General features: G+C 37.2%; 1 protein-coding gene across 1 annotated transcript; it reads left to right on the top strand.

The window, feature by feature from the left end:
* Positions 1-8,650: 8,650 nt before the first annotated feature.
* Positions 8,651-16,621, top strand: LOC104519717 (caprin-1; the record flags this gene model as incomplete). The annotated part of the gene is made up of 7 exons (XM_010178336.1): positions 8,651-8,713; positions 10,572-10,658; positions 13,408-13,646; positions 13,759-13,841; positions 15,776-15,913; positions 16,396-16,448; positions 16,535-16,621. Coding segments are annotated over 7 exons (750 nt in total), but the record flags the coding sequence as incomplete, so codon positions are not given.
* Positions 16,622-19,486: the final 2,865 nt, after the last annotated feature.

The following is a 19,486-nucleotide window of genomic DNA, read 5'->3' as shown; positions in this document are numbered from 1 at the left end:
GGTGGGTTTTTTCATCTCGTTTTTCATCGCCCTAAGCTCACTCCTTTGGGAATCTTAGGTCAGCTGGAAGCGGCCTTTAAGGAGTTATTTTTAGAAATAGCAGTTACTAAATGCGTGGTCTTTGCACGGTTTGAGTTGTGACAGAAGGAAGGGGGGGGGGGGGGGGAGGTTACTTATGGTTTATGTGGCACTCACTCAGTGCTCGGTGTTGTTAGATTTAATGAACCTCAGAGGGCTTTCCAACTGACAAAGCATGAGGTGTCCGTCAGAAAAACACTTACACACATGTAGCCTAAAGACTTGCTTCAAAACACTTAAGCTATGATTAGACTCAGTGATCTTAAAGGTCTTTTCCAACCCCTAAGATTCTGTAAAAATAGGAAACACTAAAAAAAATAATTCCATGTCTGTGTTGAAAACCCTAAATGTGTTTTTGCTCTTAAAACTAAATAGGCACAGTTACTCTTCTATTAATTTTTTTTTAACCATCAGTTTATGTCGTAGCACTCTAGACTGGTGTTCTGTATTTGTAGAAGGTGGAAATATTAGCAGGAAATGAGTCTGTATAGGTGAGTTGCCAGTGAAACAAACTGTGCTTCACCTGTAAATACATGCGTAGTGTATTTTCCCACTTAAAAAATGGGTGTGGGATTTTCATGATTTTTAAAAACAGAACTACAAAAAGCAGCAAACCAGGAGCTTTTGGACAAGTTTTAGAATTGGAGGATCTTTTCTTGATCCTTTTCTGTGTACTGTCATGTATAGATAGGACAAGATGTGTGTCTTAAACTTGTAATTAATATATATGAATATGTGCACACACAAGAACTTTAGAAAGAATGCAGATTTTTTTGGTACGTCTCTAGTTGTTTCAGTAAAATAAAATGGTTTGAAGTGATTGTTGTGGCTAATGTACACAAAAAATACTCTAAAAATACTTCTTTGATGTTCAAATTCTGTATTTTAAGAACTAGAAGTAGCAGGTGAACATTCTTCTGATCTATTCTGTACTTTTAAGTAATTAAAGAGGATAAGCACACACTTACTGGTGTGTAGGTCAGCTTTGCTTTCTAGTAGCATTTTATTTACCTTTAAAAATAAAAAAACTACACCTGATTTACACTTGGCTCAGCCAATTCCATTCTGTTTGAATGGACTTTAGTCAACTTTTATAGTATCCTAAAGTTAGAAGGATGTGTGGGAGGCTCTTGTTCTGGCAGAAGTGAGTGAAAATTGGTGATTTTGGTCTCATGAAGGCCCTAGTTTTTGAGGTTGGGGGTTTTTTTGGTGTGTATCTGTGTGGCTGTTGTTGTGACTTTTGTAATGGTGTCATAGCAAGTGAATAGAGGGGACCAAGTGCTGTTTTTGTGGAAATGGCTTCTCTGTTGAAAGATCTTCCATTAAAATTACTTAGAGCATCTGTTTGGGATACTGGGCGCTAAGCAGTGTGGGCGAGGTCCTGGAAAAGAAAAGCTAGGTGTGCTTTCACAGTGAGAAATGAAAATCCAAAGATTTCTGTTAAGTCCTAACAGACTGAAGAACTTCTGAAACGTACTGAAGTAGGACTTTCATGTAGACACTATAAAAGTAATGAGATAAATTATTCTTGGTGTGTTAAAGCAGAGTTACTAATTTGCAGGCTTGAGCCTTTTCCCTTGGTGGGGGAATCAACAGTTCTTTAGTTAATCAGTATTCTTTAATAAAGAGAACATTGCATGCCTAGGGTCCTGAAAACAAAGCTTATTGTACACATGGACATCAGTATTTTTTATTACTTGATAAGTTTACTTAAGCACACAAATTCATTCATTTTCCTTTATTTTGAACCTTTTGACCAAAATTTTTTTTTCTTTTTTAACAATCCAGAAATTAAAATGGTACTGGATCCTGCACAGACAGGAATGGGTGAAAAATGCAGGAAATTTCACTGCAAACTTCTGCTTAGTTGAACATTTCATCCTTTCTTTATTAGCATCTGATAACGAAGGCCAGTAGAGATGATTTTTGAGAGCTTTGTGTATGAAAACAAATAAAATATTCTTGACTTGGACACATGCTTTTGAAGGATGAAAAATAATTCCTCTGTAAGAGGTACCATCTTAGGTTTTAAATGGTATGTGCAGCTTTGAGTTGAGGAAAAGTCAGTCTTTATGAAAAAATTAAAAATTTTGAAGTAAATAATTTAGTGTCATGTTTCCTTCTAAACTCTGAGGATAAGGTGATGTGACCATCAAAATACAGTACACAATTTCAAATCATAACACAACTTAGTAATACCATTTTGAATGTTTCTATATAAATTAGAAATACTAGATTATTAGTTACACTTTCATTATCTCTTCCTGAAAGTGACCTCATTATTTGATATAATGAGTATTGCTTGTGTTAAATGAACTAGGCTAAATTGAATTGCTGTTCATAACTATGTGAAAAAATGGTTTGAAAATTCTGTGTTCTCTTCATGTCTTTATATTTGAAAATGATAGGAATGCTATCTTGTTTTATTCCTGTGTTCTTAGATTACTAGGTATTTGTGTGTGCCGGGTGGGGGTGATCGAAGGGGTATTTTCTCTACACGACCTTCAGACACACAGCTTGAGTATATGTTGACAAGCTTAGTTAATTTAAAAGTTGGTGAACTCCTGTAGGTTTTTGTTAGGCGTCGGAGGTTAGAATCCTACTAGCTCTCCAGGTTCCCCAGGAGAAAACACTTCAGGAAGACCTGTGTTTTCTTCTTTTCCCCACCCTCTCTGTTTTTTGGGTTTTTTTAGGGAAAAACCTTTCCAAATTAAGCTGGTTGAATGTAGATCAAACTCATGTCTTGATAAAATTATCAATAAAAAAAAGCCCAGTTATTTTTTGTTTCAACTTGTGTAATATAGCATGAGCTATGTGAAAACAGTTTGTAAACCCAAGTGTTCTGTCAGAGGGATGAAATCTCAGTTGCTAACACATGGTTTAAGGAATAGGCAGGTGATCACAAAGGTGATTATTCTTGAACAGCAGTAAATACAAAGTGAGCATATGAGCTTAAACGACTTGTCATGACTTGAGCTTGGTGTGTACAGTTAATAGATGGCACGTTTGGACTGTAGTTAGTAACTTAAGATGCTGTTGCTGTATCAGTCTGTCTCTGAATTTCTGAATAAGCATAATCCTGACTGGGTTTCAACCCAGTGAATACTTTCCAAGTGCCTCTGTCACCATTGCACAGAATTTTCACTGGAACAGTAGATGGATATTTCAGGTTGATCTGACTTGGTTCAATAAAACATTGGATTTCCCATAGGAAGGAGTTACAAACCTAAAATAAAAGCTGGGATCAGTTTTCTGTTCTTGTGTGTGCAGCTGATGATAGCAGGGAAGTGCTGTGCCCGTCAGCAGCAGCACTCTGAAGTGCTTTTGCACTGTTATTTGGGCCACTTGGGTATTCAGGGCTTGTGAGTGTCTCTCCAGCAGCTCTCCTTGTGAAGCTTGGTTTCAAATTCATTTTTGGAGATAAAGTGTGATTTTTTTTTTTTCTTCTTCTTCTTATTATTTTTTTTTAAAACCAAGTTTGAAACTGTTAATTGATGCCTGAAACTTTCTTTGAAACCTCTTTGATAGCAATTTTCGATAATCAAGTTTTGTCTCTTAAAAACCAAGCAGGTTTTTCTGTGAAATCATTTGGCGTTTGGTACTTTTTGGTTTCAGTTTGCTCTGTTTTATTTTTAACTGTTTTATGTAGCATAGGATTTATTTCTCATAGCAAGTTCTATTAACTGGATACATGATGACTCCTACAAGCTGTGAAAGATCTAGTTAAGTTTTTTCAGATTTTGCTGCTTTGATGTTTTGTTGATGCTTTTCCTTTTCTTTCAAAAGACAAAGATATGCAGAATGTGTTGGGAGAACCCAGTTGATGTTACAGAATTCACCTGCTGTTGTAGAAGTAACTCATTCTGGACATAAATGATGTGCAAAACGTAACCTTTTGTAAAACAGTGTGTCCTGCAGTGTAGTCAACTCACCTGTAGGTTCATAGTGTTTCTGTAGGAAATACTGTATGGTGATTTGGAAAGAGGACGTACGTGTGCAGCCAACAAAGCTTTCGGGAGTTTCACTCGTGTGGCTTGACTTGGTTCAGGTTACTGAAGAAGCAGGTTTTTTTCTCTGTAGTTAACTTGTCTGAGTTTAAAAGGTTTACAGTTTGGAGATTGCACAGACCCATCAGTTCTGCCTTTCTTTGGGAAGGAGTGGGGTCCTGCTCGTAGCCAGGCTTTCATCTTGGTCACTGTACGTCTTTGGTTGGATCAGGCTGTTGAGCCAGCTCAGTCTGGCCATAGGACTGTCCTTGTTGGCATGTGGGAAGGGTCAAGAACGTGTGGTGGGCAGGAGAACACCCCTGTTGTGATCAGTGTCCTCTGGGGTAAGGTGATCGTGAGACTGCAGTCTCAGAATTGATGTCATGGAATCATAGAATGGTTTGGATTGGAAGGGACCTGAAAGATCTTCTAGTTCCAACCCCCCTGCCATCAGCAGGGACACCTTCCACTAGACCAGGTTGCTCAAAGCCTCATCCAGCCTGGCCTTATGTCTTTATCAATTGCTTAAAAACTAATACAGGTATTTTATTCTAAACTGTCAAACTTGCCAGACTTTTGGGGAAAAAAAACCACAAGAATATTTACAACTGTTACTTCAAAAATTAATTCAGTTTAAACAGAAGACGTCTAAGTGTTTTGTGTTCTGGAGTATTGATGTTAACGCTTCATTACATCCTCTTGCTTATAACTTGGGTCTCAAACAGCTTCCTGGGACTTGCTAGTTGTGTGTATGGTAGGAAGTGAACCCAGACAGTGAATGTGAGAACTGGGGGATTTTTTTTGAGTGTCTGAACTTCCATGTTTCATTAAACTGATGCAGTTCAAATGTTTTACCTTTTTGATTTTTTTTTTTTCCCTGCCTATTTTTCTGAGGAAATGGGAAGACTGATTTTTTTTTTCCTTTCTTTTTTTTACTAATTTCTGGGCAGTCTTTGCTGAGAAGTTAAACTGGTGATGAGTGTGGAGATGATGGTGGAGGGTGAATAAATTACAATATACAAATGTAAAACAAGATAATAAATTTCTGTTTTATAACTTGGCTTTTTTTTTTTCTTCAGTGGAAAATGTATAATGCAGCTATTTTAAATTTTGGGTTATCTTCATTGCTTGATGCTGTTAAAATAATAAATTCAGTTTTTGAGATGTCTCAGAAAATAGGCTTGCAATAGTCTCCTCCATCTTTTCTTTGCTCATAGTGAAGTGTCCATTCCAAAATGTTTACTTCAGCTGGGTGAAGAGGTTACCTTCTCCCCTTCCACCTTGCAGCTTGTCATATACCTTTGTGCCATTGCAACTGGTCTAAACCGTACCATTGAAATTATCTGGTTAAATATAGTGCCTCCCTCCTGCTCTTGGCCCCTTTTTTTAAGGGTTATTTTTAATCAGATCATTCCAGTGATCCAGTTTATAGCATAGCACTGTAAATGACTGTAACAGCACAGCCGAGTGGTCAGGCATTCTTCAAACCAGGATTGTTTTTTGAAGCTAATGTCATGTAACTGCATTTTTTTTTTTTTTCACTTTAGGATAAGATTTTTGAGGCAATTCAGAGAAAGTAATGAGAACTTGAGTGTAAGGGGAATGTATCGATTACCATAATAAAGTAGCTCAATTTTTGATTCCTGTTAAAATAAAATCTAGGGCATAATTAAGCAATGAACATCACCACCTTCTCCCTAGCCCCCCCTTTTCTCCTAGGGAACTCCAAAATACTTGAGGTATTTCAGTGAAAAAAGCTGAAGCGCGGTGGCTTGCTGTCTGCAGAACTGGGGGCTGCTGACTCATGAGCTGGTTTATAGACAATTTATGTGCTTGCTTTGCCACTTGATTTATTTATTATTTTATTTTTTTTTCTGCTGGCCTAGCTTTTATGCTTCCAGATGTATATCCTTGATGAGTGAGGGTGAAGTAGTGTAAGGAGTGGTAAAATTATTAAAATCTTTACTTCTGCAGACACTGCAGTAGGTTGCTAAGCAGGAATTTCACTGCAGTTATTTTACAGCACTAATGCTGCTCTTAGATTGCTGGTAGTCAAAAGCAAGCGTTTTACTTTCTTAAATATTTCTGTGTAACGCAGCATTTGGATTTTGCAGCGTCTTTGGGATGATGGAAAAATGCTTACTTGGCATTTGAAATCTTTGTGGTAACACGTAACTAAAAGCACAGTTGTTTGTCCTCTGCATTGCAGCTGAAAGAGGGGTAAAAGCTTTTGCTTTTACCTTTCTGATACAGATGTGTTTAAGGAAGAAAAAGTGAAGTAACTTGTAATGATTAGAAATAGACATATTACCCTTCGGGTTTTTTTTAGTTGCTGCGTTGCTCAGTGAAAATGAACAAAGCATTTGCATTAGATCTTAAGAATATTTGACCATTTAAGAAAAACTTATGCACTGTTTGAATTTGTTACTGTAACGTGCTTTAGTCTGAAGATACCAACCATGCTGAAGTAAGGCTGCATGGAAAAACTGCTGAAACAATTGCAGTTATTTAGGGTATTTCTGTCTCTTCCCTCCCTTAAGCAGCGTAATTTTGCAATGTATGTTTTCCTGGAATTTGATGTTCTATCCTGTTTGTTTTTTCTGTTATTGTTTATGGGTTTGTGTTGGAAGCTGGATCGCAGAAATTGTTGAGGGGTTTTTAATGCATTTTTGTAGGCACTGTTTAAACTGGCTCATATTAGGAGTCTTACTTACTGTGCAGTCTCACAAACAATTGCATCAGTGTGACCAAGGGATTTGTAATCTGCAGCACGGGAGTAAGTGGCTTGAGCAAGCAGGAGCTTTTTAAAATTTCTTTGTCTGCAAAGCCAATTCATTTTAGGGTTTAAACTAAAGCAGTGGAGGTGTGGGTTAACCTGGCTGGCTTTGCACTGGGACACTGCAGTGTTTGAGCTCTTCACACTCCCTTTTGACTTCACAGCTCAGCTACAGTCTCTTAAATAATAAAAACGACTTTTGTGATTGTCCAACCATGTCATCATCTATTCTGAAATTAGTGTGTATAAGAGGAAAGCGACCGTATTTCCTGTTGTGATAGATTTCCAATATGTCAAGCACTCTTCAGGAGTGTGTATATATATATATATATTTTAATAAATTAGCCACTGTGGCTGCTGTGTGTAACAGCTTTACTCTGCCACTGTCTGTCTCCAGCGTGAAATTCCTAGTAATATATTTTTGGAGCTCAGGAAGTTCTTATTTAGAACTTAGTCTATTTATTCTGGACTTTGCCTAGGCCATTACTGGCTCTGATACACTGAGAGATGAGTAGTGAAGTGTTAAATCTAACCTGTAGGATTTCCAAAGAAATAAATTGTTGCTTTTAGTTGACATCAAAAGGACCAGATCTCCTAAGGGTGGTTATGTGTTTCAGTAAGTGATGCTGGGGTATCAGATACTTTGTAAGAGGAGCTTTCCAGTTAAATTGTTTCACAGACTTTGATCTTTCCAAAAGGTCTGAGATTGAGCACAGAGGTTGAATTAACTAAAAAAAAAATAATCAGTAAAATATTTTAACTGAAATGTCCTGAAACAAAAATAGTAAAAAACCAAAGATCACCACCAGCAAAAAGCCCTGTCACTCTGTGGCAAGTATAAACTCTGAAACAGTGGTTACATCAGGGTTTTAATTATTTTACATTCTAAATGAAGTGGTTTTCTATTTGCTTTCCTTTTCATGTTGTTGTTAGGCTAGATTGGGAAGATAATTGTTAAGGATTCATTTTAATGGCTCTCTTCTAATAAGACTAAGGCAGATTTCATTAAAAATACAAGCATATGTGGTAATACAGGAATGGTGAAAACTTGGAGCTTAATAGTTACATTATTGTTAGAGACTTTGCTTCCTTTTTAAGAACCTTTCTACTTACCTGTAGGTTCTTTGTCACTTCCAGCATGCAGACCTGCCAGCGTCAGTGTTTTGCATGGTTTTGCATTTCAGCAGATTTCTGCTGAAAATTAAATTAACTTTCAGTTTCTCCCCATGAAGAAGAAATCTGAATGCTCTTGAACAAAAATATTGTGGAGCTATTAATATCAATTGTGTTGGTGGGCATTCTTGCATAAAGGATTAGAAACTGGTTTAAATTCTTCATAACTATCTTAACTGATGCAAGTACAAAGAATTACAGTTCTGAATCTTATTAGCATTAACTGAGTTTTTTTTTTGCAGTCATGGTTTTTGGTATTGTAGTGATACAGTGGCAATAAACTGACTCAGGACTGAGTTCAGCTCTTTGTTGTTTTGACTGAAGGAAATGTGCATTGAGAGTGCTCTCACCATTAGGAGGAACATGCATTTCCTTAGAAATTAAGGCTAGTCTTGAGGATGTATTGTGATAGCCAAATAACAGTAAAATATTTGGCTCTTGGGGAAGTATTTACATTTTTTTAACCCAGAAGACAAGTTTTCTCAGGTACTATTTCTACATGACAGATGCATGCTTGTATAATGTGTTACAGTCTGTGTTTACTGTAATATTACAGTACCTAATTTTGTTAGCACAAGGAGAAAAAAGCAGTAAACTGATTTTGGTTCCTCCTAATAGCATTTTTCTTTCTTTTCAGAGCAAACTTGATGATTACCAGGAACGAATGAACAAGGGAGAACGTCTGAATCAAGATCAACTGGTAAAAAGAAAAAAAAAATTACCAACTAGATCTCTGTTAAATTGTTCTGTGATCTTGGTAGGGAAGGAAGGGATGAATTTCACTACCCTTTCCCCTGGTTCAATGCTAGATTTTTCTGAGCTTTGATGTGGGCTCAGGTTTTTTTTATTGCCTAGAACATCTCAATTTTTCTGTTAATCAGAAACTGAAAGAATAGGAGGAGGAGTGTGTTGTAGTGCTTTATGCTGCTTGAGGGTAGGTTGTAAATAAGCTGTGGTGAAAATTGACGTGCGTTATAACCTGGGACTGTTGAAAGAGCTAAATGATACCTTTGAGGTTCTCTGGACATCATGTTTTTCTTCACAGAAAATGTGCCCAGGGAGAACTTAAGGAGCTCAGTCACTTGGTTGTAGCTTGTAAATATTGTGCAGTCTGGTTAGAGAAGTAGCTTAGACCATGTTCTGAAGGATTCTGAAAATAAGCTGCATCCATGTATATGTCACAGCTATCAGTGCAGCAGATGTGATGTTCTGGATAAGCTGGACTTACTGGATGTCTGCTGCTTCTCTTCTTGTTGAGGCTGTTTCTTAAAGTAGGTTATTGTAGAGCTTGACTCAACAGCAGTTTTCCAGTTGTAATAAATATAAAGTGAGTATCAAATTCAGTTCTATGATGCAAACATGCATATTGATACTTAAAGAGATTACCAGATGCTCAGTAATCAACAATATTTTGTTGATGATACTTTAGATCAAAAACAGTGAAAGGGAAAAAAATAAAAATGTACCCTGCAACTATTGCAGCTGTTCACAATTAAAAAGAATTAGCTGCTTCCCTCAGTCCATGTGATCTTTTCATCTGTCTAGGCTTGGCTGTGGTGATTCTGTGCCAACTGAAAACTGAAATATCACTGATGTGTATATTTTTATTTTTTTAATGGCATATTGTGAAAGTAAACTGAGAAGTTTCCTGTTTGAGCAGGGAAGATAACTGAAATTTCACACTGAGGAGGGAAGCTCATGAATTGAGTTTTATGAAGACCACAGCCTGGCTACTACACTTGATAAATACTTTCAAAATAGATTTTATCTTTATTTTCACTTATGCTTCTAAATCAGCTAAGAATGATGAATTTTGTAAATCACCTTAATGTGTATGTGTAAGTTTCTTAGTGATAATACAAATGGAAATCCTTAAGGGAAAAAAGCCAATACACTTAATATTCCTTACTTTTCAAAGAAAGTAGGACCTTACCTTTTCTTTGGCTCCTTTGTTTTTACCCAGAATGTAGCCATAATTAATTGTGTCACAGCAGGAGAGTAAATGTCTCAGCTGGTTTGTTTTTTTTTTTCCTCTCTGATTTGATTCTCTGTAATTCCTCAGTACTGGGAAGTGGGTTAAGGAGTTTGGATTGGTTTGGTGCAAATCAGCATACTAGATTTAAGAAAATAGCAAATAATAAAGATTTCTGAAGAAAGGAAAATTTTGCTTTGTATAGCATTTTGATTTTGGCTCTGACTCAAGATACCAATGCTTTAGTTCTCAAACTTTTCTCTTGAGTGGTTTTGAGTTGACAGATTGTTTTTGTCAGAAACTGACTAAAGCCAAACATTTAACTAGTACATCATGCATGTGAGTGTTCATATACATATGCTTTAGCTTATTTATCTAAGAAACTAGAGGCCCTAAAGACATAGACAAGTCTTTTCAATAGTTTGACCAATTAAAATAAAAATTTGACTGAATGTCTCAGTTCTGATCTGGGATGCTGTGTCTCACTTAGGAATTAAAAATATAGGAATTTGTTTGTTGAATTGTGTGTTTTGTTCTATTTGTGATGGTTTACTTTGTCTTTTGTTTTGTTGTTTTTTTTTGTAAGGATGCGGTGTCAAAATACCAGGAAGTGACAAATAATCTGGAATTTGCTAAAGAACTGCAGAGGAGTTTTATGGCTCTGAGCCAAGATGTAAGTAAAGAGCAAGTGGTGCAATGTTGGCTGTTGGCTCCGATACCAAATGCCCAGGGTTTAAACTCTCTCACTAATGCAAGATGCAGTAGTAGCCTCTATTTACAGAGATGAAATGCTTATGATTTCTTGTATCACAGAATGTTGGGGATTGGAAGGGACCTCAAAAGATCATCCAGTCCAATCCCCCTGCCAAAGCAGGAACCTAAACAAAATCACACAGGAAGGTGTCCAGGCGGGTCTTGAATGTCTCCAGAGAAGGAGACTCCACCCCCTCCCTGGGCAGCCTGTCCCAGGACTCTGTTACCCTCACTGTAAAGAAGTTTCTTCTCAAGTTTAAGCGGAACCTCCTGTGTTCCAGCTCACACCCATTGCCCCTTGTCCTACCATTGGGCATCACTGAGAAGAGCCTGGCTCCATCCTCCTGACATTCGCCCTTAACATATTTGTAAACATTAATGAGGTCTCCCCTCAGTCTCCTCTTCTCCAAGCTAAAGAGCCCCAGCTCCCTCAGCCTTTCCTCAGCAGGGAGATGCTCCACTCCCTTCATCATCTTGGTGGTATGTTTGGCTGTTTTCTACTCTGTGTATTAGTTTTGTCAGGTTTTCTGAAGTCTATTCCCAAAAGATTTTTCAGATGGACTACATAAACCTATGGGAACAAAAATAATGTAATTTTCTCACAAAACATAACTATTGAGAGTGATTTGATTGACAGAGGGGTCTGTCATGCAACATTATAGACAGCAATTGAACTGCCAATAGTAACATTTTCGTAAAGGACAATGGATTCTCTAGACCTGATTCTCTTTGGCATGTGGCTGAGGGTTTTTGTTTCTTCATATTACCATAGGATATCAAGTCTCAGTAGCTGAAAGCATTGCAGTTCCTTTTTCAATATTCTTGCTGTCTTGTTAATTGCAAGTACAGGCTGAAACTACAGTATGGGACAGGATTAATATTATTTCCATAAAGGATAAGTTAACTGAATGCTAATAAAACATCATCTTTTAGGTTAGTGTTTTATCAAGGATGTAAAATAACACTGTGATCAAGAATAAGTTCTGAAACTTTACTAGACAGTTCCAGTTACGTGAACAACTTTGCTTTATTTCTTGTGCCAAGAGCTGCAGACAAAAAGATGCACTTTAGACCTCCACAGTATCATTGCAAGGAAGAATGAATTCTGGAGCAAGCTGAAAGCATAATCCCTTCTACAGGACTGGAAGATCCTAAATGCAGGAACACAGTTGGAGTTAGTTTTTTTAAAGACCAGCCACATTGGTAGAATTCATTGTGTAGATGATGTTAGTGCAGCAGACTGGTCTAAAGAGTGTATTTAGTTTGTGAACAGACTGTGATAATTTGAAGGGCATCAGCATCCTCACATTATAAACTGCTTTCTACATTTGATGTGGCTGTAAATATAAAGGCCTCTAAGCCAAACTGTTTCTTTGCTTTTCTCGCATCAGGGTTCCATGTGTGTTTTTGCAATGGTAGTAATGAAGAACTTTCTTCTTTGGACAAGTTTGTCCTGAAATATTTCCCTGGTCAGCTGCCTGCTAAAAGAAGCGAGTGAATCCAGGAGTAATTGATGCTCTGCTTTCAAACCTGGTTGCAGTTTTTTCCTGATTGGAGTTAGTACAGTTGATTTTAAGATAAGTCTTTGATTTTAAAAAAGAAATCTAGATGCTTTAGAGGAAGAAGGTTACGGTCAGGGTTGCAGTTTTTTCCTGATTGGAGTTAGTACTGAGTTGATTTTTAAGTCTTTGATTTTAAAAAAGAAATGTAGACGCTTCAGACGAAGAAGGTTACAGTCATGAGTTACATTTTTTGTAAAAGATGATTAAAGCTTTGTATCATTACAAAGTGAGCAAGATGAGTTTTGGGTGCTAGATGGTTGGATTAAGACTAAGAATGGAAGAAATATCCTGTAGGTTTCGACTAGTGATGCATTTAGACCACTATTATGACAGCAGTTGTAGAAGGTACTATGTAGAGTACAGGGCTGATGATTAACTGTCATCCATTCCATTCCTGCATCCCTGATCCTCAGACTGAGCATGTTAGAGAGTAGTTGCATTCCTGTTCCCTTTAGAGTCTGTCTGTGGACCTCATGTCCAAGAATTTAAGTCCTTCATAAGGCGACTGCTCTGTCCCCTTAATGAGATGAGTTGCCCTTCTCTGTACCTTTTCTAATTGCTGTAAGTCCTCCTTGAGTTACAGAAGCCAGGAGTTGTAAATAGCCACAGTGTTTGTTGAAAAGGTACTCAGTTTTGTACATTTTTTCCGCTTTCCTGTAGATCAAAATCATTCTGTGTTTTCAGAATAATTAATAAAGGAAGCAGAGAATAACAAGCTGGGCTTATTCCAAATAACATGTTAGTGTCTGAAGATTTAGACATGGTAACTTGTTACTTGACAGAACTACTTGTAAGTTGTGCAGATAAGTACAGACTTCAAGTAAGAATATGGTCAAGATCCAATATGATCCAAATATGATCCAAGGTTTGTGGCATTGATTTAAAAGTTTTTCTTAATTTGCAGGTTTTTGCCTCTGCTTAAAAGATATTCTTCGTGTTTCACAGGTTATTTGGCTGTAATTAGATTCACAAGCAGCAGTTCAATACCAACATCGTATCTCTACTTCCCAATAAAAGACACTTCAAATCTTACTTTTTCCCCCCTGAGTTCACCACAGAATCCAAGTTTATTTAAAGCAATTTAAAATTTCTTTTCATTTTAAACAGATCCAGAAAACAATAAAGAAGACAGCTCGCAGGGAGCAACTGATGCGAGAAGAAGCTGAGCAGAAGCGTTTAAAGACTGTACTAGAGCTACAGTTTATTTTGGAAAAGTTGGGTGATGATGAAGTGCGCAACGACTTGAAACAGGGATCAAATGGAGTACCTGTACTGACAGAGGAGGAACTGACAATGCTGGATGACTTTTACAAGCTAGTTTACCCTGAAAGAGACATGAACATGAGGTAGGCTTACACTGAAGTACTTTAATTTATAATTGTCAGTTAATGATATATTTGTACTGTGGTAATTTAAGGCCTTTGTAATGAATTAACTCTTATTAATATTTTTTTTAAGGTTGAATGAGCAGTATGAGCAAGCATCTGTTCACCTGTGGGACTTACTGGAAGGGAAGGAAAAACCAGTTTGTGGAACAACCTGTAAGTATAGTCTCTGTATTAAGAGGCAGCACACTGAATTGGTGCTTGAACTAAAATACAGTGTCTGATATAAGAGAACTTTAGCAGTTAATTATCTTCAGAGTTTTTAGAGTAGGTGCTTTTTTTCCAGACCTTAGCTGGACTGTACCATAGTAACTTATTGAAGTGTGAACTTACTGTGTTGGATTGTATTTTTTAACTGATGCAGCATTACTCAGTATTTAAGCTTACTCTGTTCCTGCTGTTTCAGCAGTATTCTGCTGCTGCTGGTGCTTAGTAGCAATTCTTTGTTTTCTGGAAACGTGTGTGTGAACAAGGACCTTTGTCAATAATTCAACCTAATATATAAACTGGCATGGCCTTTTTCAGTGTGATGTTCTGCTCCCCATTGTCTCCTGCAAAAAGCAGAATTCTGGTTTTGCACTGTTTGATTAACTCTGTAGATTGGGGTGTGGTCCTTCCAATGGACAGCTTTCTTGTAGAAATGGAAAGTTTCACAAATACACAGCTTCTAACAGTAGACCTTAAGAAAATGCTTCTGCCAGGCAGTTGTCAGTTTCTTGTATCATGGGGAATTTTGGAAGTCTCTTAATTGGAAATCAATAGGAAAGTTTTAGGGAAGAGTATTTTTTGTAGGTGAAATGGCCAACAACTTTCCCCCATTTAAAAAAAAAATCAATTATCCATATTCTATTAGAGTAATATTGAACTGTTGAAAGAATTTTTGTGTTCTATTTGTAGAAAGTGGAATGATTGTATCATTCCTCAATAAAGCAGGCTAGATAACAATTGTAATACTAAGGGGATTGTAAGATATAGTGGCCTTAATGGTAATAAGATTTTCCTTGTTTGTGGCACAATAGGAAACTTCAAATGGTTTATCTTGTTGAAATGAAATTTTGTGAGGAGGTGTACCAGGTTAGTAGGTTTTTTTTAACATTTGTACTGCAAGAACTCAAGTCTGAAATGGTTGTGGTGTTAGGTCTTTGAGCCTAAAGATAGGTACCACATAATTCTTTTTTAAGAGGTGGAGAAAGGAGAAGGTATGGGGATAGTTTTCAGGAGAGAGCTGATGGATGCTCCTTGGAGACCTTGTCATTCTCTTGCTGTATGTATTGTTGTATTTGGATTTCAGGATGAGCTTTTAGTCATGTCATTGGCAGCTGTTGCTGGTTTGCTTTGTCTTATAATGAATGTTAATGTATTTCTGTGCTCTTCTCTGTATGTATTGAGTCATAGTGATCATCACTTGCATTGTGAATCTTCCATTTTGAGTCTGTTTTGGTTTTTGTTGGCCTAGACAGTCAGTAATGCTGCCTTGCAGTGTGGCTGATTTGTTTTGGGTTCAGATGACACAGTATTTGTCAGAGGCATTAAGTGCAAGCTTGTGCTTGTTCCGCTTACAAAGGCTGTTCTGGGCCACTTCACCTCAGGGGAAGAACTTTCCTGAAGGTGATACCTATGGAAATTTGCACTGACTAGTTGTTTTGTAAGAAGCTGACTTACAGTAAGGCTCTTTTAATTAGGAAATTACAAGTAAAATCAGTTACAGTTGAAACTTCAGTGAGTTCCTGAAACCTTCCAAACAGAAAACTAAGCCACCAGAGATGTCTGAAATCACAGGAATAAAAGTATGGTAATTAAATTAATAAACTTTACCTCACTTTGTTTCACAAATCTTATGAAGAGTATTATATACTCGTAAAGATTCTCCTTGCCCTTCAGATTTTTCTAAACAGAAGTGGATTATTTGTTGATTTATTTGATATGGCCTAGTAAGACAGAAGTAGTTCTGTAACAGTGTCCATGGACTAGGTTGGGGCAGCAACATCTTCCCAGCAAAAAGGTAATAAAATTTACATGGGATCTTTGGGAAGGAAGGAAATGATTAAGATTGACTTACTGTTAATCTTTAACTTCTTCCATTTTCCTAGATAAAGCGCTAAAGGAGATTGTTGAACGTATTCTTCAAACTAGTTACTTTGATAGCACCCATAACCATCAGAACGGATTGTGTGAGGAAGAGGAGGCAGCACCTGCACCTGCAGTAGAAGACACTGTAGCAGAAGCTGGTAAGAATATGAAGATGCCTTGTGACAAGCACATTTGTGTTGTACTGTCTTGTCTCTTTGGATTAATCAGGGTGGTTAAATTGCAGATGCAGTTTTAAGAGCAAAAAGCACCCGTGTCTTCAGGTGTACTAGTGTTTTGAATAGAAATGTCATTTCTTGATAATTAGGTATACGTCCAGCCAGGCAACATATATGGGGCAGTCAACCATTTGTTCAGCCCTGCTGAGAGACATGAGGAAAGAAAAGCAAGAGCTGTGTTTTGGAAGAGTTCTGTAAGGCTGACTCTTGCCAGCTACTTCTTTGGAGGGACCATAATCTTTTCTAATGGTCACATCATAAATGCCTTCAGTGATGCGCAAGGAAAAGCTTCACACTTCAAAATTCCACTTTTATTTGGGGAGATTTTTCATCTAACTCTGTATCTTCTAGGTCTGTAACATATTTGTTTGGTTTTTCACATAAATGGTCTATTTTTCTTACAGAACCTGATCCAGCGGAAGAATTTACTGAGCCAACTGAAGTTGAATCAACTGAGGTATTATTCACTGGAAAGATTGTCATTTTGTATAGCTTTAATGCCACTTACTTTTACTTTCATACCCTTTCTTATTTTTATTTTAGTATGTAAACAGACAATTCATGGCAGAGACTCAGTTCAGCAGTAGTGAGAAGGAACAGGTAGATGAGTGGACAGTTGAAACGGTTGAGGTAAGATCTTGTGTACTGCAGGTAAAATTGCAATCCCTGTTTCCGCTGACTCATGATAGGTTTTAGTCTTGCACCCTTCTCCCCCAATGTATATAAAATACATATATTTAAGTAGGCTTGGACTGGCTACGCATTCTTCAATTTACATATTTAGCTCAGAGTACCTAAAATAAAAACTCTGCAGTCTTAAATTTGCAGAGGACTTGCTTTTGTTCAGTAGTGGCTTGCTTGGGAAAACGCAACTTTAAAGTCTTAGGCTTAAAAAGACTTCAGATTTTTTTGAAAGCTTTTTTTTTTTTAAGAGAACTTTGCTGCAAATGTAGAACTTGAGTACAGCTGCTGACAGCATGGCATAGTTCTGTGTTTCACTGAGCAGTTCCATGGAGAGGGAGCTGAAAAATATTATCTCTACTCCAGATTGCATATGCACGTAATTTGATGTTAAAATATGCCTGTATGTACATCTTTCAAGAGCTTTATTTCTTGAAGTATTTAATTTGTTGCTACTTTGCAGGTGAGTGATTGCTCGTTTGTGGTACACTGCTATTGGGATCCATTCCCAGTTTGGTAATTTAGACTCTAGACTTAACTACATGTACAAGTCCATTTGATGATACTAGAATTTGTGTTCTTCATGTCCTGGAAAGGACAAATCATGTGGAGTCCTTCAGATGTTTGGTATGTTGGAACTTGGGCTGTATCCATCTGTTAGGAACAGGTATGAGCAGCATCTTTCAGGTGCTGGAGACTTAATTTTGGGTTCACCTTTACCTTCTGCAACAGTGACTTAGAGATGGTGAATTTTTTAGACTCTCTTCCTTGGTGTCTTCAGGCTCTTGTAAGTGTCGGAGTGGAGTAAGCACTCATCATCTCTTCAAGTGGTGAAAAACAGAGCAACCATTTTGATCTGACTATCTAATCTGCCTGATTTTGCATTCAGTTTGGATGAAATTTATATCTGACAGTGTTGAAGATAACGAAGAGTTTTAATAATTCTTAGAAGGGGTGTGAGGCTTCTAGAACTAACTAGACAAGTTTGCCATATATGTGAATGATTTTGGTAGTATCGTGTGATAGTATTGCACTCTCTTACTTAAAAAAGCCTAAAATATCACTACTGTTGAATGCGAGTTAAGAAATCGCTTAAAAAACCAAAACAACAACAAAAAAAGGCAACACAAGAAGATGATTGAAGGCAGTTGTGCTTCCCTCTGCTCTTAAACTGTAAGTCTGTGTATTGCACAGTTGAAAACTCTGAAGCTTCCTCATGAGAATAGTAATAATATACTAGTAACTGTACTGGTATGGTCAAATAATTCAGGCTGGAGTTGTAATTTTCCACATATCTTCACTAGTCAGCTAGATCTGGATTATATCAGCTTTGTTTTCATAGAACAGTACAACAGATATATACTTCAGTTCTCCTTTCTGTCCCAGTTTCTTGGACTGTGTACAAATGAGCAGTTTAGAAAAAACCAGAGTTGGGAGACTGCTTTTTCATAATTAATCAACCTTATTTTCTTAGATTTAACCCAAAAAGGGGAAATGGAGAATAACTGTGATTGAATTTATTCTTGCTGGCGCCAAAATCCCATCATGGGAGTGCAACTGAATTGTCCTTAGGGAAGATGATGGTGCACGTTGTATAGAACCTTTGTGCTCTTCAGCTCAAGGTGGTTGTGGTGTTAGTGTGGCGAGAGCTGTGAGTGACAGCTGTTCATTTTGGAAGCTGATAACATTTAAAAGAGGACATTTACACAAGAAACTTTCTATTATTTATGAAGAGAGAGGCTATCACAAACTCCTCTCTTTTTCAGTAACCCTCAAGTAGATGTGATAACACTCAAGATTTCTGTGGTGTGATATGTTTATAACTTGAGAAGTGATGGTGTCTCACAGTGACATCTGTATAGGCCTTCCATAAGTTTTAAACTAAAGAATTTGGTTGTGCATTCTCTAAGTGTGTTTGCATTTGGATTATATGATGTTCTAATTTTGGTGAAGATGTCCTTTATTGGTAATAGTGGGAGGGTTTTTTTGACTGGGGGAAGGTGTGTATTTGATTTATTTATTTTTTAACTGCTTCCCCTGTAGTAAGTGCCTGAGTCTGAATCTACGTGTACACAAAGTTCTCTGTGTCTTAGGTGATGGAGCTTTGGTTGGGTGGATATGTGTGTGTTTTTTGTAGAACTGAAACTGTTCTATGACTGGCAGAATACAAGTTCATTCTGGTTGGTTTGTGGTCTCCTTTAATTCTTCATTTTCTCCTCCTTTACCTCCTGGCCTTCTATACCCTGTTACTCTCCTGGGCAGCTCTGCCTACTGAGAAGGTCAAGGGACAGAGTGTCAGAAGGAGAGTGTGCAATTTGTTGAGTCATATTATTCTGCAGAGAGGTTCAGCTCTCCTAAAAGAAAAGTTTTCACCTTGCTGCTCTGCCCCCAGGATGAATGGAGATGTATAGTGGGGTAATAATTTGCTTTCTGAAAAGTGATCCTTATATTTGGGTAGCCTGTACCTTTTTCATGCAGCAGACTGTTCAGAAGCTGTTCACTTTAGAACTACAACCTGTCCACTGGCAAGTTAATAACTCAAAACTAGCAAGTTTTTTAGTACTTGCATCCTAATATGATTATAATAGGTCAAAGTACCTGGTAGTGATAATAGGACTGAAGGAACAGGTCCTCAACAGTTCCTTTTGACATTTAAAAAAAAAAAAAGTTTGAAAAAGATAATGTAAAATATCAAACACCATCTGAAGTTAGTACTGTATTTGTGTAAAAGGAAAACGTTTGATAAAATTTTGTCCCTGTTTTGTGTTCTTGATTATTCCATCAAAATGTTTTTTTCTATAAGATACTGAATTG

Source organism: Antrostomus carolinensis, unplaced genomic scaffold (genome assembly GCF_000700745.2).
Source record: "Antrostomus carolinensis isolate BGI_N321 unplaced genomic scaffold, ASM70074v2 scaffold21561, whole genome shotgun sequence".
Lineage (NCBI taxonomy): Eukaryota > Metazoa > Chordata > Aves > Caprimulgiformes > Caprimulgidae > Antrostomus > Antrostomus carolinensis.
The sequence above is the reverse complement of the archived record's forward strand: the minus strand, read 5'-3'. Positions and strand labels throughout refer to the sequence as shown.